The 24,582-nt window shown below is 44.9% G+C and overlaps 2 protein-coding genes across 2 annotated transcripts in view; both read left to right on the top strand.

Moving 5' to 3' along the window:
• Positions 1-16,370, top strand: part of ABCB10 (ATP binding cassette subfamily B member 10) — a 34,201-nt gene extending 17,831 nt beyond the window's left edge. The window contains exons 7-14 of the mRNA XM_018042167.1: positions 93-228; positions 2,677-2,772; positions 3,915-4,124; positions 5,824-5,903; positions 7,035-7,215; positions 11,687-11,730; positions 13,729-13,763; positions 14,222-16,370. Of these exons, the coding sequence (XP_017897656.1) occupies positions 93-228; positions 2,677-2,772; positions 3,915-4,124; positions 5,824-5,903; positions 7,035-7,215; positions 11,687-11,730; positions 13,729-13,763; positions 14,222-14,453 (1,014 nt within the window). The 3' untranslated portion in view covers positions 14,454-16,370. The remainder of the gene's footprint in view (positions 1-92; positions 229-2,676; positions 2,773-3,914; positions 4,125-5,823; positions 5,904-7,034; positions 7,216-11,686; positions 11,731-13,728; positions 13,764-14,221) is intronic.
• The window catches only part of NUP133 (nucleoporin 133), a 55,299-nt gene continuing 52,292 nt past the window's right edge, over positions 21,576-24,582 (top strand). Inside the window, exons 1-2 of the mRNA XM_005698953.3 lie at positions 21,576-21,883; positions 23,846-23,964. Coding sequence (XP_005699010.2) covers positions 21,702-21,883; positions 23,846-23,964 — 301 coding nt within the window. The 5' untranslated portion in view covers positions 21,576-21,701. The remainder of the gene's footprint in view (positions 21,884-23,845; positions 23,965-24,582) is intronic.

Here is a 24,582-nt window from a genome sequence, read left to right on the forward strand (position 1 = left end):
AATGCATAAAGGAAATTCTGCACAGTGTGAATGCTTTTTGCATTTGGGGTCTTTTGTTCTCACCTGACTTCTGTGTTTTCTTCCCTTAACAGACTGGGCTCTCTGGGAACCTGATCGTGCTTTCCGTCCTGTACAAAGGAGGGCTGCTGATGGGCAGTGCCCACATGACAGTGGGCGAACTCTCCTCCTTCCTAATGTATGCTTTCTGGGTTGGAGTAAGCGTCGGAGGTATATAATTTAAATAGGCTTGGGGAATTAATGAAAAACCAGGTGATAGTTTCTGAAATGAAAACTTAACTTTCCCATTACTCCACTACTCATCAATTAACTAACTGCAAAAGCATTTCCTAGAATGTTACTCCAACCTGACTTTGAAGGACGGAGTAGAGACGAGTGTGATCCTCCCTGGGTTGAGAAGTGTTAGATTTTTGCAGGCCCCCTGCCCCGCATAGCTCACAGAGCACAGGGTCTCACTGGATCTGTTCCCAGCCAGCACACAGGGCAGCCTGTTCCCTTTCACTGTAGCATGGATGTTGGGGAGGAAGGCTGGTATGAACAGGCATGTGCAGGAACCTCATCTTCTGATGGTGATGCTTTCATGACGGGCAGGTTGCTGGCGGGGAGAAGCCAACCATGTTCAAAACTAGTGAACAGTCCAAAACAGAAGTGATAAAGTACATGAGACACAGTTGCTTGCTTTTGTAAAGAGTCTCTCAGAGCCCAGCTTTCCTTGTCCGCCCCTGAGTGAAGGGAAGCAAGCTCCTTGGAGGCAGAACTGTGTGGAGTCTGCAAAGCCTCAGCCAACCTGGAGCAAATGATTTCCTGCTTTTTGTTTTCCTTCTTTTCTTTGAAACCAAGATGGAGAGGTTAGATCAACAGCCTCAGTCTGGTTAAAGGAGCTCAGGTATCCCACAGGGTCACCTCAACTTTTTGTTTTCAGGGTTCCAGAGTTTTCTTCTGGTTAAAAGAGAGGCTTTTCCTTAGACATCCGCAGGCAAGTAAGGATATTTTCTGGACTGAGAGTTCCAGAGATCCATTTAAAATAACATTTTAGTTCTGCTGGCTGGTCTTAAAGAAAAATCTGATCCAAGATGTTTCTGGGTGCTGAGTGACTTGCGAGACAAGACCAATTCAGGATGCTGGAGCGATGATGGTATTGTTTCTTTCTTTCCATCCCTGGGGTTGGGTCTGACGGGCTGTAGGGTCGCACACCGTGTGGTCATGTTCCCCGCTCCAAACAGATCTGCTGGCCACCACCTGCCCTCTCTGTGACCTTTCTGTGCACCTTTCACAGTTAGCCATCGTCAGCTTTCCTCCTGGCCCCCGTCTTGTGCTTTCTGCCACATTTGACTTGATCTTTCTTAAAAGTTTTCCATTTTAATGAACTTTAACTTAACAACATATTCTTTCATGGAGTGTGCTTTTAATATACTTAAAAAGTCATCTCTGAACCCACGGTCATGTAAGTTTTTCTCCTGTGTTGTCTTCTAGGAGCTTTATAGTTTTGCATTTTATGTTTAGATCATTTTGAGTTAATTTGTGAAAGAAGTAAGGCCTGTGTCCTGATTTGTTTTTTGCACATGGAGTCTGGTTGTTGCAGCAACACTTGTTGAAAAGTCTACTCTTTCTCCGTTGAATTGCGTTTGCTCAACTATTGAAGGTTGACTGACTGTAGTTCTGTGGCTCTGTTTCTGCCCGATGCATCCTTAATTTAACCTGAAGGTTTTAGTTCACTCTATCTTCCACAAATATCAGTGTCCCCAGGATACTTGAATTGCATTTTTTCAGCACCCTTACTGAGGGAAAGTGTTACAAAGTATGTGTTCTGGCAGTTGACATGAACCAGTGGACTTGGGATTTTAAATCATAGTTCAAAGGTGACTTTTAAGCAGAGGTTGTTAGTGTATCTAAAATTGCCAAGTTTCTTTTCAGTTTTTAGCTTAGTAAATGTATGTGTTGAGTCTGAAAGATGGGTTGATTTTGTGGATGTGTCTTTTAAATGAATGTTGGGGTACCTTGTACTCCTTTTTAATATGAGATAAGCATTATATTTTATTTTTATTGCTATGCTTTTGACTAAGCAGACTTTTCTGTAACATTGTGATTTTAATTCAGGGGTTCACTAGTATGACTATATATATTTGTAAATCCCCTGATCAGACCGAAGCCTTACGAGAGAGAATGAAATTGCAGGAGGAGAAGCTAAAGGAAAGCAAGGGTATGAGACAGAGGGAATTCTGACGGATTCCCAGGAAGCTGCTTCAAACCCTTGTTTGAAAGTAACAGCTGCTGCTGCTAAGTCACTTCAGCCATGTCCGACTCTGTGCGACCCCATAGACGGCAGCCCAGCAGGATCCCCCATCCATGGGATTCTCCAGGCAAGAACACTGGAGTGGGTTGCCATTTCCTTCTCCAGTGCATGAAAGTGAAAAGTAAAACTGAAGTCCCTCAGTCGTGTCTGACTCTTCACGACCCCATGGACTGCAGCACACCAGGCTCCTCTGTCCATGGGATTTTCCAGGGAATAGTACTGGAGTGGGTCGCCATTGCCTTCTCCTGAAAGTAACAGATTTTATGTTAAAAGCAGGCTATTGCCACTGTACCCAGAGGGCTTGGGGTAGCAGAGGGCCATTTATTGGCCGATGATAGACGTGTGCCTTTGCTTCTCATCCTCAGGTCTCAGCTCCTTCTACTCAGAGCTGATGAAGGGACTGGGTGCCGGAAGCCGCCTCTGGGAGCTCCTCGAGAGAGAACCTGAGCTTCCTTTCAATGGTGGGTCAGAACTGGGTTTGCTTTTCTTTACTGAGATTAAACATGTGTGGTTTAGGACAGTGAGACCAGTTTCCTGCCCTACCTGGGAAGGATGAGCATGAACTAGACACTGTCTTTACCACAACAGGGATGGACGGGGCCATCAGAGGGTGGGCAGTGAGGACAGATTGCTGTTGGGTGCTGCTAGGGGCCCCAGGGCGTCCCTGGAGGTGGGGGCCTGACCACACAATGTGCCCCCACCGTTTCCCTCCCTGCAGGTGATGTGTTACCACACATGGCAGGAGGAAGTGCGTGCCGCTCAGGAGTACAGACAGGAAGGGCCTGGCCAGGCCACCAGAATTGTCTTCCTCAATGATTTTGACATTTGGGGGCAGGGAGGAAAGGAAGAGGGTTCATGCATAGAAAAGCCTCTGAGTTGCTTGGCTTTGGGGATTGCATGGAGGATGCTGATGCTAATTGGCTTTGAACCATCTCCTTCGTGAGCTGCTTCACTGGAAGCCCGTGCTTGGGGCAGCTGTGGCCTGGGCCGAGCAGTCAGGCTCAGTGGAAGAAGCAGCGATCACTGTCAGCTACTCACTGGCCCCAGGGCAATAGTGAATGCCAGCATTCTCCACTGTGATAGAGTGGCAGGAATGAGCCCAACTGGGAGAGATGGAGCCACTTCTCCCAGTCAAGAGCAGGGTCACCCCCGGATAGAACCGACCTCTGACCCCCTCGAGCTCTGAGGCTGTTGTGCAGCGCCTGCCTGTTCATCATCCTCTTAAAACAACTCTTTAGAGAAGGTGAGATAAACCCTGGATGGGGGCCCTGCAGAGGCAGCCCACAGGGAGAAGGCCACTGGACTCAGCCGGCAGCTCTTGGGTCGGAAGCTTCATCAGCTGCTGCTCGTATCAGTAGGACTGGGATGTGGACTTGGGCTTCTGAGGGCTGCAAGGCTCCAGCACAGTGGCCAGTGTGCTGTGCTGCTGGTGCAGAGCAGGCTCGGGAGTGGGGACTCGGCTTCCTCCTGACTGGCTGAGAAGTGCCCAGACTCCAGAGCTTGCTGTGCTGGGCCGAGGCCATGGTCAGGCTGGTGGGGCCCTGGGCTCAGCTGTGCACATGTGCTTGGCGCTGAGTGATTCGTGTCCCGTCTTACCTTTCAGAGGGGACTGTTTTGAATGAGAAAAGCTTCCAGGGTGCTTTGGAGTTCAAGAACGTGCATTTCGCCTATCCAGCTCGCCCAGAGGTGCCCATATTCCAGGATTTCAGCCTTTCTATCCCATCAGGATCTGTCACAGCACTGGTTGGCCCAAGTGGTGCTGGCAAATCCACAGTGATTTCCCTCCTGCTGAGATTGTACGACCCTGCTTCTGGTGAGTGGTTCAGCGTGTTGTGGGACAGGGGCCTCTCTTGAGCCCTTCTACTCCTGAGCCTTGGGAGAGGGTCTGAGTGTGCAGAGGCTATGCATTGTATGAGTTCTGAGTGCCAGAGGGCCTGTTCCCAGGGAGGAAGTCCCTTAGACAGCGGTGCTACTTTTTGGGCTGTGAGCTCACCCAGGAGGCCTGTCGGGCATGTCGTATCCTTTGCATCCATCTCCTCATCTCCTGTGCACTGTCTTCTGCACCTGGAGCGGGGATCAGAAAGGTGCCTCCGTGGGGCGCTGATGGCAGCATGTGGAGAACACGCTGCCTGCACCGTCTGAGCTTGTGCAGGCGCCCGGGGCTCCTTGAAGCCCACCATCCCTCCCACATGGGGCCGGCATGCAGACAGGGCACGTGGCTGTCAGTGAGCCACTCCTGTGTGGCTCCACTGACGCTCTCTTGAAGCAGTAGATATTTTCTCATTTTGGTGTTTATTTTTAACTGCATTATAGCATCTTTTAGAGCAAAGAACACATTCTGTTAATTGATATTTAACAGTTTCAGGTGCACAACATAATGATTCACTATGTGTATATATTGTGAAATGATCACACAATCATTAGTGTGATGTTAGTGTGTCAAGTTAACATCCCTCACCACACGTAGTTGATATCCTGTTTTGTATCAGAGTTTAGAGAAGATATTCTGTATGTGTTGGTTTATTTTTGGATTAAGGAAACATTGTTTCTCCACAAGAAAAAAACCATTGGTAAAATAAAAAATGAGTTTATTTATTTTTGGTCATGTGATTTGTGGGATTTTAGTTCCCCGACAAGGGATTGAACCTGGGCCCTCAGCAGTGAGAGATTGCAGTCCTAATTGCTGGACCACCAGGGAATTCCCTAAAATCATGAATTTAAAGAGTAGGTCATAGTCTTTTTGGTTAGAACACCGTGAGAGCTGGTTGTATGCCAGGTATTGATCTGATGTGCAAAACCACCAAGTGTGTTAGTGGACGTCATTACACTGTCTGCCTCTGGAATCACTGCCTGGACTTGCCTTCTACTTGCTATGAAATTCTGAGCTTAGGAAATCCTAGCGAGAGGGATGCAAAACATTGAGTGGGTTTCTTCATCACAGTGAACAGATCAGGGAGAAAAGGAACTGTATTTCTATTCCTGCCTTGTGGAGCCTGTACCGAGTGCTTAGGCTTTCTAAGTCAATACCTTGGGTTTTTTGTAGGTGTCTGAAAATTTATTTTGGGCTTATATAATTCTATATGCCTAACTGAGAAAGAATCGGATTTCTCGTGTTTACTGTCATCGTAATCAGGAGGCATGATTTCGTTCCCTCAGGGTGTGCTGAGGTCAAAGAGTTACATCTGATGGTGAAACACTCTGCCATCGTGGCAGTCAGACAGCAGACGCTTCTGCATCTGCACTAACACCGGAGGGAAGGCAAGCTGGTGGGACGAGCGAGGTGGGCTGGTCATCCCCCCATCGCAGGGAGAGAGTAGGTGTGGATGATCCGAAGAGTCCCTTCCAGCTCTGAAAGTCACTGAAACCCACTGGTTTTAGGTTCTGTTTGGAGATTTTGAGTATCTAATCTTTAAAAAACTGAGTCTGGAGTTTTGCCGCCAGATCCTGTCTGTGTTTGTATCAGTCACTGGCCCCATGGCGCCCACTGACCTCTTTCCCTTCTTCCCTGCAAGGAACAATCAGCCTTGATGGCCATGACATCCGAGAGCTAAACCCAGTCTGGCTGAGATCCAAGATTGGGACAGTGAGTCAGGTAAGAGGAGAAGGGTCCGTTTTAATTACTCTTTCTTTTAAACTTGCTTTTGTCATTTGCTTTTCTCTTGGTCTTGAACCTTTCAAAAGAAAAGGAATGGATGTTTTCCAGATGTAGTAAACTAACCTCTTTGGGCAGGTTGTTTATGTTTGTAGTGCTGTTTCCTGAAGACCTTAAACATTTTAACCACTTGAAGCATTATCTTTTTCTAAAGGTAGAGACTGTCATTACTTGTAATGCAGGTAGTCTAGAAGATTGGGAAGAAAAAGATACAGCTTTTTAGCTTCTTTTGACTCTTTCTCAGTTCTCATTTTCATTCGTAGCCGGTCTACTGTTTTGCCTGAAGGGTTTCAGAGATAAGCAAGCAAAAACTATGCCAAGAGCCAGGTGCCCTTGCAAAGAGGTAGAGGATTTCAAGAACATTAATATGGTCTCTTTGATGAAGCTGTTTTCACAAGACCACTTAGTGCAGGGGAATTTTGACAAGCTATTTATATTTCTATTACGAAGTTTTGTGCACAACAGACAAACCCCAGCCTTCCCCCACTCCTGGGCCTCTCTCTCCAGTGAACCTCCCCTCAGCCCCACTCCTCTGGGGATGGCTGGGGGACAGTGATGGGCTTGGCTCGGGAGGGCAAGGGTCACAGCAGTGCCATCCTCATTAAGGAGAGAGGAAGAAGCTGGGAGTTTATTAGCTTTTTAGGACAATTCCACAGACTAGTTCTCTGCAAATGCCACATTCCCATCTGCTTTGTGTTTCAAGAAGTGACAGAAAGAGATGGATTCTCCCTTCATCCTTTGAAGGCAGGCAGCTGGAGAACGCAGACGGGGTTGAGGTCTTCCTCGGGAAAGGGGACTTGCATTTACAGAGCATCTGCTACATGCAGGGTGAGGGCAGGATCCTGCAGGATCCTCCATCTTCAGATGGTAAAGTCATCCTACTCCTGCTAACATGTGGACTTGTTAGACACCGTGGGGTAAATTGATGGAGAATGAGAAAATAGAACCTCCCCCAAAAATCCAGTATATATTCTCTGGGAAAATTTCTTAGATGTAAATATTGTAGTAAGCTCCACTGTGTTACTGGCCTTTTGAAATATTCAGTAAGTGTGTTTTGTTTCCAACGTGTAGGAGCCAATTTTGTTTTCTTGCTCAATCGCGGAGAACATCGCATATGGTGCAGACGACCCCGCCTCAGTGACCGCTGAGCAGATAGAGCAGGCAGCCGCTGTAGCCAACGCAGCTGCTTTCATCCAAAATTTCCCTCAAGGATTCAGCACTGTGGTCGGAGAAAAGGGCGTTCTCCTCTCAGGTGTGTTTTGTTACTCTTCGTCGCAAAACGTCTCTGCTCCAAAAAACTCTCCAAACATTTCCTATCGCAGTGTTATTTTTTAATTAGGCTTTTGTCCTTAGAGTTTATGAAATTAACATTTTTGTTTTCTCAGATCTCTTTTGTATGTGACAATTCCCCAATTCCCTTCACTTTCCACCCCAGAGGTGTTTCCAGGCTCCCACTGGATGTCCCACTGGGCAATATTCAGCCACAGCCACTTTTTCTCTTCTGAGAATAGATGTTTTACAATTCAAGATCCTTGCTAATGAGATGGATACTGGATGGCAGGATGACCTGTCCTGGGAGGCAGAGACTGAGTCAGAGCAGGCGTGCAGCTGGAGGAGATTGTGTGTAGATCCCGGGCTCACAGGCTTTTCTATAAAAGGCCAGAGAGTAGATGATTTAGGTTTGCAGGCTACATGTGGTCTCTGTCAGATAGTCATCTTTTTTTAAAAAAAAACAACTCTTAAAATGTAATAACCACAGCGAGGCCCTGGTCCAGACCTGACCCAGGCAGAGTCCGTCATGTCCTGTTCTGGACAGTGGGAGCTCTGGACAGTGGGAGCTCTGGACGGTGGGAGCTCTGGACGGTGGGAGCTCTGGACAGTGGGAGGTCTGGACGGTGGGAGCTCTGGACGGTGGGAGCTCTGGACGGTGGGAGCTCTGGACGGTGGGAGCTCTGGACGGTGGGAGGTCTGGACGGTGGGAGCTCTGGACAGTGGAGCTCTGGACAGTGGGAGCTCTGGATGGTGGGAGTTCTGGACGGGCTCTGGACAGTGGGAGCTCTGGACAGTGGGAGCTCGCAGGCCTGTGGCACCATGGGACTCCAGTGGTGGGACTCCCTGTGATGTCAGCTCAGGCAGCGAGTCAGATCGCATTATGGAGGCTGAGTTATGGCAGGGAAACAGAAACAGTTCTGTTGCTTTCAAGTGCAGAAGTGGGACCAATGAATAGAGAAGTAAGCTCAGTTCAGCTCAGTCGCTCAGTCATGCCCTACTCTTTGCAGCCCCATGGACTGCAGCCCGCCAGGCCTCCCTGTCCATCACCGACTCCCAGAGCGTGCCCAACTCATGTCCATAGAGTCAGTGATGCCATCCAACCCTCTCATCCTCTGTCGTCCCCTTCTCCTGCCCTCAATCTTTCCCAGCATCAGGGTCTTTCCCAATGAGTCAGCTCTTCGCATCAGGTGGCCAAAGTGTTGGAGTTTCAGCTTCAGCATCAGTCCTTCCAATGAACAGATCTCTTTCAGAATGGACTGGTTGGATCTCCTTGCAGTCCATGGGACTCTCAAGAGTCTTCCAAATACCACAGTTCAAAAGCATCAATTCTCCAGCACTCAGCTTTCTTTATAGTCCAACTCTAACGTCCATACATGACCACTGGAAAAACCATAGTCTTGACTAGATGGACCTTTGTTGATAAAGTAATGTCTCTGCTTTTTAATATGCTGTCTAGGTTGGTCATAGCTTTTCTTCCAAGGAGCAAGCGTCTTTTAATTTCATGGCTGCAATCACCATCTGCAGTGATTTTGGAGCCCCCCTCAAAAAATAGAAAAGTAAAATTTTGTTTAAACGCAGTTCTGTTTTATTTTTATTACAAATATTGAGAAGCGCTTCCTTTCATGATGATCTTTGTCACTGGATCTGCACGAGCAGGGGCAGGAGGTCTCCAAGTCAGAGTGAAGGCTGAAGCAGGAATCCTTTCCAACACTAACCTTTTTGCTTGAACTTAGGCTATGGATAGTTTAACACAAAAATGTTCTAAGATTGTTGTGTACAATTTGTTAAAGCTCTAGGTAGTAGATGAAAACCTTTTGACGGATGGGGTGAGTCATGGCCATAGAGCTGTTTCTGAGCCTCTGGGACAGCGTGTGCTCGGGCAGGATGCTGGGAACTGACAGAGACGGAGGCGCAGAACTGGGAGTGCCTGTGCTGTGCCTACTGGTGCATCGCCTGCTCCCTGGGGGCAGAGTCTGTGTGTCCTTCCCTTCACCAGGGTTCCCAGGCTCTGTCTCCCAGGGAAGTAACCGAAGGTTTCAGTCCACTGTGGAGGAAGGCGTGGGCTTCCAGCAACAGACGCCCTGTGTGCTCATTGGCACCTGGGATTTTCAGAGCTGACTAAAGCCCTCAGTGGCCACTCTGCCCACCCACACTGAGCACTGGGATCCCCACCAACCAGAGAGGTTCAGATAGAAAGGGTTTTTCCTCCCTCCCTCATTGTGAGGATGGGATTGCCTGGTTGAGGACAGCTTTCAGCAATACCATTCATTTCAGTTTGAATGATTAAACTCCTTTTAGATGAAATAAGAAGTATATTCAGCCAATAAAATTCATTACCAAGAATGGAACTGAGTCTTCTCACATGATGAACTCAGTTAGAAGGAGTGAGTTGTGTCCTGCTGTGAGACTCCATCAGCCTTAAGCTAGTGGCCCTGGAGGAGAGGCGAGGGCCAGTGGGACAGAAGTGAGGGGCGGAGTCACCGCTTCCTGTCCTTCTGCATCTCCCCGGCTCACCCCACCCACTTTGTCTGGTAGACTTAGAGCTGACAGGCAGAGCAGGGGGTGCTGGAGTGGCTGCTCTCTCACGCTCGCCGTCTCACGCATGCACAGGCTGCCACACGTGCGAGCTGCTCCCTGGGCTGGGAGAGAGAGCCGGTGAGAGTGGGAGCACAGGGCCAGGCTCCGGGCAAGCAGGAGCGTTACCATTCCAGCTGCCTCAGCTCTCATCCAATTCACGCACTGCTCTGAACCCCAGCTCTCCTGAGTTTCCTCTTCCTTTCCTACTGCAAGAGACACTCTACTGGGGGGAGGGGAGAGCAAACGTGTGTGGTGATAAGCACAGCCCATGCACAGTCCAGCAATACGTGAACCGCGAACTCCCAGATGTTCCAGCTGGTTTTCCAAAAGGCAGAGGAACCAGAGATCAAATTGCCAGCATCCTCTGGATCATCAAAAAGGCAAGAGAGTTCCAGAAAAATATCTGTTTCTGCTTTAATGACTATGTCAAAGCCTTTGACTGTGTGGATCACAATAAACTGTGGAAAATTCTGAAAGAGATGGGAATAACAGACCACCTGACCTGCCTCTTAAGAAACCTGTATGCAGGTCAGGAAGCAACAATTAGAACTGGGCATGGAATAACAGACTGGTTCCAAATAGGAAAAGGAGTACGTCAAGGCTGTATATTGTCACCCTGCTTATTTAACCTATATGCAGAGTACATCATGAGAAAGGCTGGGCTGGAAGAAGCACAAGCTGGAATCAAGACTGTCGGGAGAAATATCAATAACCTCAGATATGCAGATGACACCACCCTTATGGCAGAAAGTGAAGAGGAACTAAAAAGCCTCTTGATGAAAGTGAAAGAGGAGAGTGAGAAAGTTGGCTTAAAGCTCAACATTTAGAAAACGAAGATCATGGCATCCGGTCCCATCACTTCATGAGAAATAGATGGGGAAACAGTGGCTGACTTTCTTTTCGGGGCTCCAAAATCACTGCAGCTAGTGATTGCAGCCATGAAATTAAAAGACGCTTACTCCTTGGAAGGAAAGTTATGACCAACCTAGACAGAATATTGAAAAGCAGAGACATTACTTGGCCAACAAAGGTCCGCCTAGTCAAGGCTGTTCATTTTCCAGTAGTCATGTATGGATGTGAGAGTTACACTATAAAGAAAGCTGAGCACCGAAGAATTGATGCTTTTGAACTATGGTGTTTAGAAGACTCTTGAGAGTCCCTTGGACTGCAAGGAGATCCAACCAGTCCATCCTAAAGGAGATCAGTCCTGGGTGTTCATTGGAAGGACTGATGTTTAAGCAGCTGAAACTCCAATACTTTGGCCACCTGATGAGAGCTGACTCAGTTGAAAAGACCCTGATTCTGGGAAAGATTGAGGGCAGGAGGAGAAGGGGACGACAGAGGATGAGATGGTTGGATGGCATCACCGACTCAATGGACATGAGTTTGGGTAAATTCCGGGAGTTGGTGATGGACAGGGAGGCCTGGCGTGCTGGGGTTCATGGGGTCGCAAAGAGTGAGACACAACTGAGCGACTGAACTGAACTGAATGCCCAGTGCAGACCTCGGCAGTGCAGTGACCAGCTGTGAGGCCTCCTGCAGGGTGTTCATGGCACAGTCTTTCACCTGTGAAAAGGGAATCATTATAGAATCTACCTCACAGGCTTGCTTTTGAGATGAAATGAAATAATATGTGTAATGCATTTAGGAAATGCCTGGCACGTAGGAATCCCTCAGTGTTAGCCATGATAAGAATTCTTATTATTAATCTTTAGAGTGATGCGGAAATAATATATTTCAAACATAGGTTTCTGTTCTCTCATCTATCTCAACTTGATACCTTCAGATTGCCACATGGTGTATCAGTAAAGACTGTTACCAAGAATTTTTGTTAAGACCGTCAGTTTAAAGTATATGTTTGTTGTCATTGTCAGGTGGGCAGAAGCAGCGAATTGCAATTGCCCGTGCTCTGCTTAAGGTAAGCCTGAAGCCACTTGGTTGGGGATTTGGGGCATTGTTCTTAACTAGGGACCTTGTAATTAGTAATGCACAATTTTTCTCATTCTTTCTTTTTGGAGGAGGTGGGTAGGTATATTGCTGACAGTTCTGGTGAAAGATGAGTTGGGAATTCCACTGACTGTGTTCGGATTTAACAAGTATTTCTTGGGTATTAGGAGCTCAGTACAGTGCTGAAATTATCAGAGGGAGAACAGTTTATCACATAGATCTTCCATCAAGTAGCATACTGTGTATTAAAACAGGATGTCTATATGTGTGTAACTGAGTCACTTTGCTGTACAGCAGAGATTTGTACAACATTGTGAATCAACTATACTTCAATTAAAAAAATACTAAAATTAAAGAAGCATACAGTCTCTAACTGGAGAAACAGTAATTATATCAAAATACCAAAACAGTACAAGTATACTTACTTTTATTGTGTTTAATAACCTGCTCCACTGAGTCTTGGGCTTCCCTGGTGGCTCAGTGGTAAAGAATCCGCCTGCCAGTGCAGAAGGTGCAAGAGACCCAGGTTCAGTCCCTGGGCCGGAAAGATGCCCTGGAGGAGGACGTGCTAACCCACTCCAGCATTCTTGCCTGGAGAATCGCAGGGACAGAGGAGCCTGGCGGGCTGCAGTCCACGGGATCACAAAGGACACGGCTGAGAATGAGCACAGCAAACTGGGTGGTACAGACTTGAGATGCTTACACAAGACTCCTGAGAGGAACCGGAAAAGCTGAAATTCATAGGCATTGGCATACTTTAGGAAATGATGGCCTTCTCCTTTGTTAGATAAGTACTCTCCTCAGATTTAAAAGTGATTAAAAAAAAAAACAGCTTTACTGAAGCATGATTTGCATATCATAAAACTGAGTAGTTTTAAATGTACTTTTCAGTGACTTTTAGTAAATTTACAGAGTTGTGCAACCATCACAATCCAGTTTTAGAACATCTCTATCACCTTTATGCGCCTGAGCAACCTTCCTGCATTCCCAGCCCCACCTGCCAGTAATCTGCTTTCACTTTGTCTCGATTTGCCTTTCTGGACGTTTCGGGTAAATGGAATCAGACAGTGGTCTTCTGCTTCTAGCCTCCTTTCCTAGTATAGCTTCTGAGAGTCCTCCATGTTGCAGCCATATCAGTGCTTTACTGCTTTCCAGCCCTTCGTATGGACAGACCACAATTGGTCTATCACTCATACGTTAATGAACACTTGAGTTATTTCTGGTTTAGGGCTGTTAGAAATAGCACTGCTCTGAATGGTGTACAAGTTTTTGTGTGGTTATGTTTTCATTTCTTGTGGATAGATTCCTAGGCAAGGCTAGGATTTATCTGTTATATACATTGGCTGACTCTTCTTTCTTTTCAGTTTTGTGTGTACTGCTCCCAACTAAACTCAAAGAGGACCCTGAGAGTTAGACTATCTGACTCACTTTAGAGCCTCATCTAATACTTTTAGTTGTTTCGCCTGCAGAATAAAGCTGCACGGTTCATTGGTCACTGTGATAATGGTTTAAAGTCATCTCTAACTCTTCCACTTACGAGCTCATCTCAAGCACATATGAACTATTTTTCATCCTTCGTAGACGCTGTATTGTGGTAGAATTCACACGCTATGTAGTTCACTCATGCACAGCATATAGGTCAGTGTCCGTGTATTCAGAGTTGTGAATCCGTCACTGTAACCAGTTTCAGAACCTTTTCTTCATTGCCCAAATAACATTCACACATACCCACCCACCTTATTTCCCCATTTACCCCAACCCCAGGTGACCACACATCTGCCCCTACAGATGTGCCTGTTCTGGACATTTCCTGTAAATGGACTTTTATGTCCAGCTTCTTTCGTTAGGGTGTTTTCAGGGGTCATCCATGTTGTATCATGTATCAATACTTTATTTCTTTTTATTTCTGAGAGTTATTTTTTTCTAATAAAATTATATCTTTCTTATCTTTTTAATGTTTTTCCTTCAGAATCCCAAAATTCTTCTCCTAGATGAAGCAACCAGGTGAGGATATCTTAATGTGTAATTATATTAAATTAAATTCTTTCTTTATCACAAACTTACTTCTGTATTTCAAGTGACGTGGCTGAGAACACCTTACACTTTAAAGGGATGGGATATGAATTAATCATGTCAGTTGGGAGGCAGGGAACAGGATGAATTGTGAGTTGAGGGTTCTAGGTCCAGTTCAGACCTTTGTGATGAATCTTTCATCACTTATCAGCAGATGTGAAAAATCCTTTTTAACTTACATGGCAGTTCTCTGGAGATGAAGGGTTCAGAGCTTCTTTTCTTGATAGTAACTTTATAAAAGTTAGACAGTTGACGCAGGGAGTTGCAGTTTTGATCATAGTAGAAGTTAGCTGCTTGTGAGGGGCTCACGTATGTGTACCGGGAAACACACGCATGAACAGTGTGCATGGCCCTGACACCTTTGCCTTCCTATGGGCTCTCCTCTTTAGTGCACTGGATGCTGAGAATGAGCACCTCGTACAGCAAGCTCTAGACCGACTCATGGAAGGAAGGACAGTGTTCATCATTGCCCACCGTCTGTCCACAATTAAGAACGCCAACGTGGTAGCTGTCCTTGACCAGGGGAGAATCATCGAGTGTGGGAAACATGAAGAGCTGCTTTTGAAACCAGATGGGATGTACAGGAAATTAATGAACAAACAGAGTTTTATTTCAGCATAAAGAAGCAATTACTGCTATGAGAGGTTTTAAAGTGAAGCTGCACTACAAGGGGAATAAAAACTCAGACTGTATGAAATCTGGAAATCAGACTTCAAGTCATTTGAAATCTGCCTATTTTTTCCAAAGTTTGTAAAATAGTTTTGAGATGGATCTGTTCTGAAGACCTTTTTATTCAGAATTTTAATAATTATAACTTTCTAAATGGTCTAGAGCACTGATATTATTTTCAGGTTTTGTATTTTCTTTTATCTTAGAATATTTTGATTAATAGAGCATGGCACCTCATTTTCTTTTATCTGCTGTCATATATTGAAGCTGTTGTCATATGACAACTTTTAAAAGGGAGTTACAAATAAAAAGCCTGATTATTTTAGGCCAGTTCACCAATCACTGTGTAATCTCTTGGTAGTACTCTACCTACTTTGGGTTTCATCTTAGCAGGTAGCATGAGAGACGGTGAAAAATCTAACCCTTTATTTTATCCTGCTAATCTCATAAAGCAAACTATATATATTGTTCAATTGCCAAGTCATGTCCAACTCTTTGCAGCCCCATGAACTTCAGCACGCCAGGCTTCCCTGTCTTTCACCGTCTCCTGGAGTTTGCTCAAACTCACGTCCATTGAGTCAGTGATGCCATCCAACCATCTCATCCTCTGTCGTCCCCTTCTCCTCCTGCCCTCTGTCTTTCCCAGCATCAGGGTCTTTTCCAATGAGTCAGCTCTTCGCATCAGGTGGCCAAAGTATTGGAGCTTCAGCTTCAGCACTAGTCCTTCCAATGAATATTCAGGACTGATTTCTTTTAGGAAATATATATACACAGAAATAGGTAATGTCACATGGCAAGGAGGGGTCATTTATATTCCCTGTCTCCTCTGTCTTCAAAGGGATGAAAGTATAGGAATATGTGTTCCTTTGGGCTGAGACTGTTTGCATGTGTGCAGTGTTTTGCATTTTTGGCACTTGAGAGCCTGATGAATTTTAAAAAGGGAAGAAGCCCCATCCTTTGAATATGTGAACTCTGTTTTCATTATTCGTGTATTTGGGAAGTGAGGCATGAACTGCCAGGTATTATCAAAAAAGATGTAATTTTACACTTAGGTTGTCCATAGGCATGTATCTTGAAAATTATCTTTTAAGAGTTTATAATTCCTATTCAAATTTTACAGTGTTTTTTCAGTTAAATAGTTATGAAATTTCATTCAATGAGGCTAAATTCCAAAATTATTAATATAGCTGTAATTTCAATCTTAAAACATTTGAAGGAAGCTTATACATTCTAGAAAATGTCAAAAACCTTAAGAAATTTTCGCTCTCTGAAAAGAGGATATAATTAACCATCTTTCTTTTATTTGTTGTTACAGTTAAAGCTACACTTCTCAAAAATTCCTCCAGCAATGTTTTGAGCATTGCTTTGGATTTGTTGTATTCATATCAGCACTGTTAAGTTGCCGTTCCCTCAAGAAAAAGTACTTTTTCTGTAATGATAATGTCAGAACCTAAGAAGTAACAACGTTGATATGACTAAAAAGGAAGTTTTCTCACGTCCTAAGTGTTGTGATTAGCTTCCTGATTATACTGGGAGAAACCACTATTTCCTGATATGCATGGAGCATCACCTTTTATTCTACATAAGGGAATTCATTAATGAATTCAGTGAATAAATGAACTCTGCTTTTCGAGTTTAAACAGTACCTCTGTGACAGCCACTTTTAACCAGCTTTACTCTTGTTCTCCATGGTTTTCCACTGTGGTGGCATTCTCAAAAAGCAGACAAAACGCAACTACAAGGTTGGATCTGAAGGAAAGCTCTTTGTGCCATAGAAGTATTTACAAATTGAATGTGATCATTATATTTTATTTTCTAATACAAGGTATTCCCTTTTATATCATGGATTAAAATTTATAGTGAACTTTATCTGTGTTTGTCATTTCTTTTAAAACTTTTTACTACATTCAGTTTCTTACTAGAATATATAAAGATTCAGGACTAAACAAACATTACACACCTAGGAAAGTGAGAGTAATTATAAGTTCCATTCCTTTCGTCCTGATCTTTTTTGAAATTTTTACTTACTTATTTTTGGCTGTGCTGGGCTTTCGTCACTGTGCATGGGCTTTCTGTAGTTGAGACTAGCTGGGGGCTACTCTCTGGTTTGGCACTGGGGCTTCTCAAGGGCTGACCCTGTGGGCTCAGTAGTTGTGGTACAGGGGCTTAGTTGCCCCTTGGCCTGTGGAATCTTCCCAGACCAGAGATCAAAAGTGTCCCATGCATTCGCAGGCAGATTCTTTAAGATTTTTAATGTCCTCACTTGTTATTTATAAACATTGGTTAGTTGCTTCAGCACAGTCAGGTAGCATCTCCTGCCATGTGTCAGACAAGGAACTGTGCTGTAGAACTGGTGACAGATGAGTGAGGTGTAGTGTCTGCCCTCTAGAAGCTTCCAGTGTAGAAGGAGCCATCAGGTATATAAAAAAATTAATTACGAGAAAACAGTCACAACACCTCTGTGACATTTAGCTAAGATAGAGTTTGGTGCCATTCTTTCTTTCCAGAGTGCACATGTGACCACATTGGTTACTTGGACAACCCTGTAATTTAAATAAATACCTATCCCTATTCCCAGATGAGGATGGAAGCACAGGCAGGTTGTGCACTGATACAGCCAGCCTTGCTGCTGCGTACAGGAAGATGCCAGAAAAATGGGCAGGGCTGGCACGGGGACCATCACCACCACATGGGAAACCCTTGTCGTGTGTGCATGAGGAGCCACTGGAGGCCATGCAACGCGTGTAGGCAATATAAAGATGAGCAGAAAGCAAGCTTGATCTGTGGGAAAACCTCCATGTGAAGATAAAATCTCACACTAATGAACCGAGTGCTTTGTTGTCCGCTCATCCAGCTCCTCTCGCTGCAATGTCTCTAACCTTGGACCTTGCTGCTTCCCATGAAATAATCACAAATTTAACCATTATAGGCTATGCCCTGTATTTGGACCTTTATAAAGTAGGGCTGTACTTAGGAACTCCACTTAAGCTCCATTTTTCCATAAAGTGCCAAAGCTGTTAGAAAATAAATGTAAATGTCACAAAACGTGAAGTATATTAGTGAAGGAAGTTTGTGGAAACTGCATTGTAAATGTTTGGGGATGTTTTTGTATGTTTTTACATCTGAGGCCTCGTCGGGCTTAGCTGGTAATCTCCATTCAACTCACTCAATAAACATTTACGGAGCATCTTCTGTTCTGTTAAGCTCTGTGCTAGTGGTGGCTGGGCCTTCCTCAGGAAGTTGGTGCTAGTGGTCCACAGCTGCGACCTCTTACCTGTTTGGTATGGCCTGCGAAGCTAACGAGGGTTTTTACAGTTTTAAATGGTTTTTAAAAGTTCATAACACTTGAAATTTACATGAAATTCAAATTTCAGTGTTCATAAGTTGTTTTATTGGGGCGCAGCCATACTTACTTGGCAAGAGGCTGCAAGCCAGGGACTCTTCCTCTCTGACAGAAAGAGTTTGCAGCCCCCAGAACTAATGATAACAACACATGTTCTTCACTGCTTGAAGGATGTTTAAACTATGCTGAAATTTAGAGTTATTTCAAAAAATTCCCTTGCCACTAGATGAGACTAAAGGGAAGCGTTGGAAATGATTGCATGTGTACATGCTCAATCGTGTCCGACTCTTTGTGACCCTATGGTCTGTAGTCCGCCAGGCTTCCGTGGGATTCTCCAGGCAAGAATACTGGGATGGGCTGTCATGTCCTCCTCCGGGGATCTTTCCCATCCAGCGATCAAACCCATGGCTCTGTGTCTCCTGCATTGCCGGTGATTTTTACCGCTGAGCCCTGGATAATATCCACGGTAAGTTCATCACTGTGCCCCTAACTTCCCAGTTGAAGAGGATCATAATTACTGTGTTGCTGAAAACAGAATTCTGACAGTCATACCACATCTGCAGGAAATGATCCAGACTGCTTTCCTATTGATGGCTGCAGTAATGAGTTCTGCATCAGTCAGTTTGGTCCTCATTGAAAGAGCTGCGTTTTAGGAAGCTGGACAGAGGGAGGCACATGTAGGTTGAGCATCTCATACACACACACATACTGCACTTGTGAGGGATTTTTCTTTTTATTTTAATAAAACAAAAAAGGACTTACATTGGACATATTAATTTTTAACCAACCTGTTTTTAAATTTGATGACAATATTTCCCTACATTTTTAAGTATTCATTACACACAGCCATGTGTTCTTTTTAACCTATAGCATTCTATAATGTTAGTATATTATAAATCTATTGTTAGATTTATCTTTCTATATTCTCTGCTGTCCTAAACAATGCTGCCTATATATCTTTGTTATGATTTATTTTTTTCAAATTTCTAAAAGTGTACACTATTTGATTTTGCAGTTTTTTTGACATCTTCAAATGTAGTGATATTTTTATTCTCTCATTCTCACAAGTGGGCACTACTAGCAACTTAACAGAGACTCAAAAAGGTGACACAGATAGTAGAGAGAAAAGGTGGGGATTTGAAACAAGGCTTACTTAATTCCACAGTCTGTACGTTCTCTCACTTACTGTTTTCCTTGTTTAGTCGCTAAACTGTATCCAACTTTTTTGTGACCCCATGGACTGTAGCCGGCCAGGCTCATCTGTCCATGGAATTTCCCAGGCTGGAGTGGGTTGCCATTTACTTCTCCAGGGGATCTTCCCAACCCAGGGATCAAACCAGAGTCTCCTGCATTGACAGGTAGGTGGATTCTTTACCACTGGGCAACCAGGGAAAGCCCTCTTACCACACAGTAGTTACCCAAATGTTCTAAGACAAAAAAAAAAAAAAAAAGTCCCAAGACAGATGTCTCCATAACACCTGGGAATGCAAATGTTAGAAATGCAGATTCTCAGCCCTCAGCCCAATGAGTCAGACACCGAGGTGGGGCTCAGCTGTCCAGCTTAACCAGCCCTCTAGGTGGTGCTTAGGCTGGAGAGGCCTTTGCACTACACCATTCTTCCTCTGGACTTCTAAAGTGGCTACACTAGATAAAGTTAGGTGAAAAGATAAATAGGGAAATGGCAGCACTAGGGAGGGAGAAACAAGCACCTGGCTGGCTGCCCCAAGGTATGTGTGCTGCACATCTGTTCTACTCGCCTTCTCCACTATTTCCTCCAGGAGGTGGGCCCTCCCACCAAGACGACTGTCCTAGTGTTCTCCTTCACGTTCTGGCCTCCTCACACTGAGGTCAGGGCACTTCCATTCCCAGCTGTTCCCTCCTCCTGGGTGGCCTTGAGTTGGTTGTGTCTCCTGATCCACAGACATGGCTTAGTGACCCCTTCTTTTCTTGGCCCAGTGACCCCTTCTTTTCTTGGCCCATTTGTTCTTAGCAGTCTCAGGGCTCTATACAATCTCTAACAATCCTTTATTAAACTCTACCCAGCTTGAGAGTGCTATCTGTTTCCTTTAGGATCCTGTTTGATAGTCTACAAGGCCCTTCCCGGGCCCTCATTTCTCCAGATTCCTCCACTTTTAGTCACTTGTCATTGGTTGGTTTGTCTAAAGACCCTGGAGTATACCAGGCTCTTTGCTGCTTCTGGTCCTTTGCCAGAGGATCCACTGCTTCAAATACTCTTCCTCTTTTTCAGCCTGGCTGAGGGCACGTCTCAGCAGAGATGTCCTTTTCTCCCAGAGGCCTTTGTAGATCTTCCTCCAAAGTCAGATACCCAGTCATTCTCTGTCAGACACCCTCCTCTTTTCTTTCATACACAGTTGTACACATATCAACTCTTGGTTGTGTAAATAAATGTGTTCATTTGTTCAGGACCTGTCTTTCTCATTGGCCTGTGATCTCCATGAGGGCAGGGCCCACGTCTGCTTTGTTTACAGTTAGAAAACTTAGCACTTAGCATACAGGCTGGCACATGGAAGGCAGTCAATAAGAATGAATGAGTGTCTATTCACCATCCTCCAACAGTCATACATCTGGACTCCATGTCAAGTCACATAGTATGGGACAATGCAACAGCCTGGGCTTTTGTAATTATCGTTCAATACGCACCTCAGCTAGCTGGGGGTCAGTATCCTGTGTTTTCATAGCCTGAGTTTCCTCAGGGCTCACCAGCTCTCATGGTGGCAGCAATCACTGATGACTATGACATCCTTTGTTTACTTATATGGCAGGCAATATTCCACTTAGCAGCTGTAGTGTGGAAGGACAGTGTTGAAGACCATCCAGAGGCGAGAAGACCCAAAAGAAGGCAAAAGGACAAAAAAGAGGGAAGTGTGAGCACTTTAACCAGGGCAAAGGCAATGGAGATGTGGTTTCTACTAGAGATGCTCAGGAGTACAGTGTCCCAGGTCCTACAGTGGAGGAAAGTGTGAAGGATGAATCTAGGATAGAGCTCTTCTTTTTGCTCTGGCCAACTAACCAATTTTATATAATGGGCCAGAGGTGGTAGTGAAAGAGGAGTCCTAAAGAAAACCTGAATTCAGCTTTTAATGACTAGATTGTGAGGCATGCGCAGGGCATCCAGGTGAAAGCGGTCCACTAGGGCTGTCAGAAGCCTATGGTTTTTTATCAGGACCTGCTAGAGATACAGCCTTGTTATGTCACTAGCATGAAGGAGAAATGACAAATCTAGGGAATAACATCTATAACACTAAATGTGAAACCAGTGTCAGCTTTACAGTTTTTCTCCCTTATTTTGAACAAGGGAATGAATTCTTCATTTCCCAAGAGGTTCAGGAAGGACCAGCGTGCCGGGGCTTTGCGTTTCAGCTACTAGAGGGGAAGCCCCGCCCTCCAGACCAGAGAAGAGCCCGTGCTTTTCCAGTTTCACTTCCCTGGAAACTCTGGACTCGATCCCCTCCACTGTTCCGCTCCAGGGCCTCTCGCTCAGGCTCCCTCTCAACTTCGAGGGTCCGCAGCTTCCACCACGTCCCACGGCTCGGCGGTCTCCTTTACATCATCAAAGCGCGCCCCATTCCGGTTTCTCCTGCTGGCCCGGCCAAGTCAGCGCTGCACCTCCATGCCACCACAGCGCACCCTACCTCTCCATTTTTCCTGAGGTCTCGACCACGCCCCGAGGCTCGCGCAGAGCTGGACGTCATCACAGCGCACCACACAGCCTGGCGCTGCTCTTTGACGTCTTAATCGCGCGCCCTCCCGCCCATCAGGTGTTCGAGCTCCGCGCGCGGGCTGCGCTTTAGCCCCACGGCTTGAACGTGCGCTGTTTGTTGCCTGTCCTTTCGGTCATGTTCCCGGCAGTCTCCTCTCCGCGGACCCCGGGGACGGGAACTCGAAGAGGCCCCCTGGGCGGAGTCGGGCCGGGCTCCACGCCCCGGGCGACCAGCAGGAAGGGTCTGACCCTGGCGTCTTCTGTCAGCTCCCCCGTGCTCTTCTCTCCGGCCGGCCGTCGGAGCTCCCTCAGCTCGCGGTGAGTGGTCATCCTGGGTTGGGTTTGGCGACTCACAGGCTCACGGGTCTCCAGAAGCCACGGAACCAGGGACGGCGAGGGACGCCAGAGTGTTGGAAAAATAGACATCCGTCACCTTTGCGTGTGATTTATTTCAGCCTCGCTTTGATTAATTCGTCAATTGAGTCTTTGCTTCACACGCTTTGCATGGGTTTACCTTTGTGTAGAGGTGGAGTAAGCTCTGGGAGTTGGGGATAGTCAGGGAACCCTGGCGTGCTGCAGTCCATGGGGTGGTACGACTGACTGAGCGACTGAACTGAACTGAACTGAGAGGTGGAGAGGGCCTTCCCAGGTGGCTCAGTGGTAGAGAGTCTGCCTGACAAGCAGGAGACGCGAGTTCGATCCCTGAGTCAGGAAGATCCCCTGGAGAAGGAAATGACAACCCACTCCAGTTTCCTTGCCTGGAAAATTCCATGGACCGAGGAGCCTGGGGGGCTACAGTCCATGGGGTTTCAGAGTCCAGCACGACTGAGCAACTAAACAACAACAGAGGTGTTGAATTAGAATCTGGTGATTAGAGTCAGGTGGTTACCTGCCTTGTTCTTATTACCCCTGTGAGCTGGTGTAGGTCACACATGATCTCTTCATCTGCGAAATGGCAGTAATGAACCTAATCTGAGCCTGCCAAAGGAGTCAAAATAAAATGCCACGATGCAGATGTAAAGTGATGGTGGCAACGAAGGGCTCAAACCCTGTAGAATCATATTTGCCTAACAGACTAACTCCCTGTTAACATCTGCTGATTGGTAATTAAAGGGATTTTAGCTACAGAAGTTAACTGCAGCGAAATTAATAGGGGAAAGACTTTCCATAAGCAACGAAATAAGAATAGTTGTTATGTTACCAAATAAAAGTGTGGCACACCAGTGCACATCACTTGTGAGACCATGCTCTGCATCTCCCCTTTCATAGTTAATCTAGAAGCACCTATGTTTCTTGAGTGGTTCCCTTTGAATTCGTCTATCAAAAATGAATTTGCCTCTGTAAGAAAATGGTAATATTGAGTCTTGAACTCATATTTAAAACTTATGTATAGAAAATTGCAATATTTTAAAGGAGAAATGATTTTTAAAGAATAATACCTTCTATTCCTTGACATTTGTACAGTGCTCTTCAAATGGTGATCTTGTGATTGTTTTCTACTCCTTTTGACAAAAGTCAGTGAATAAAAGTCATACTTTGTTTTCATCTTTTTATTTTAATTTCTTCTTAACTTTTGGTGATCAACTCAAAGAACCGTTGTTATATTCAGTCAGAAATAATGCTGTCAACCACTCTGTATGTGAACTCATTTAATGATAAGATCCTATGATAAGAGAATAACTTTTATATTGATATATTTATACTTTTTCTGAATGTTAAGGTGAGAAGGAAATATAATCTCTACTGCTGTATCTGTTATTGAAGAAGAGGTAACAGCAGATAACTCATGACCCCACTTAATTTCTTGATTTTGGTGGTATATCTGGTAAAATCTTATATTTCTAGATTTGATGAGAGCTTAAAGATAATGTAACCCAATGTTTGTAAAACTTTTTTGACCATAGAATATAATAAACTGGACTCTATATTCTATTTTGTTTTTCAAAAATGTTGAATGAAACCCTCAAAATGAGCTATAATTTGAAAAATACTGATTTAGTCCAGCCGTCTTGTTTCACAATTAAGGAAGCAGAATTATGAAGAGTTTAATGCATCTAATTACTGAAGCATGAGAATTGAAGCCAGATTCTGTTAGGTTTTTTTTTTTTTTAATGAAAAATACATTTACACAGTATACATGAGCCAGAGTTTTTCACTATTAAGCTTCATCTTCGTTTATCAAAGATTTTCTCTTCATTGTGAAAATATATACATAACATTATAATGAATAATGGAAAAATGTTAAGTTATGAGTAAAATAATATGGTCTCATTTCTTTAGAGGAACACCTACGCGAATATTCCCACACCACTCCATAACTGAGTCTGTGAACTATGATGTGAAAACATTTGGATCTTCTCTCCCTGTTAAAGTCATTGAAGCCTTAACGTTGACTGAAGGTGGGTGTCATTTTCCATTTGTCTCTATTAGCAATTCAAATGAAGCCTAGGTCTGGCATGAAGATAGAAATCTGTGCTTTCTCTGGTCACCTGGTAAAGAGTGACGATGCAGAAGACCCCGGTTCAATTCCTGAGTTGGGAATATCTGCTGGTGAAGGGATAGGCTACCCACTCCAGTATTCTTGGGCTTCCCTTGTGGCTTTGCTGGTAAAGAATCTGCCTGCAATGCAGGAAACATGGGTTCAATCCCTGGGTTGGAAAGATTCCCTGGAGAAATGAACGGCTACCCTCTCCAGTATTCTGGCCTGGAGAATTCCACGCACTGTATAGTCTATGGAGTCACAAGGATTGAGACATGACTGAGCAGCTTTCACTTTGCTTCACTGGTGTACCTTCACTTCCCTGGGGAGAAATAGTTGACTTATTTGGTTTTTCATTGTGTTTGAGAAATATAACAAATTTGGGAAGCAGAATGAGCTCATTTTAGCACAATCAAAATAAGTATTTATGGTTGTACATACTGTGTATGCAAAACTCAGTCCAATTTCAAAAGTTGTTTGAGTATATGAAGTTTAGCTTTCAAAAATATCCAAAAACTACTGCCCTACTGCCTCCCAT

This window comes from Capra hircus, chromosome 28 (assembly GCF_001704415.2).
Source record: "Capra hircus breed San Clemente chromosome 28, ASM170441v1, whole genome shotgun sequence".
Lineage (NCBI taxonomy): Eukaryota > Metazoa > Chordata > Mammalia > Artiodactyla > Bovidae > Capra > Capra hircus.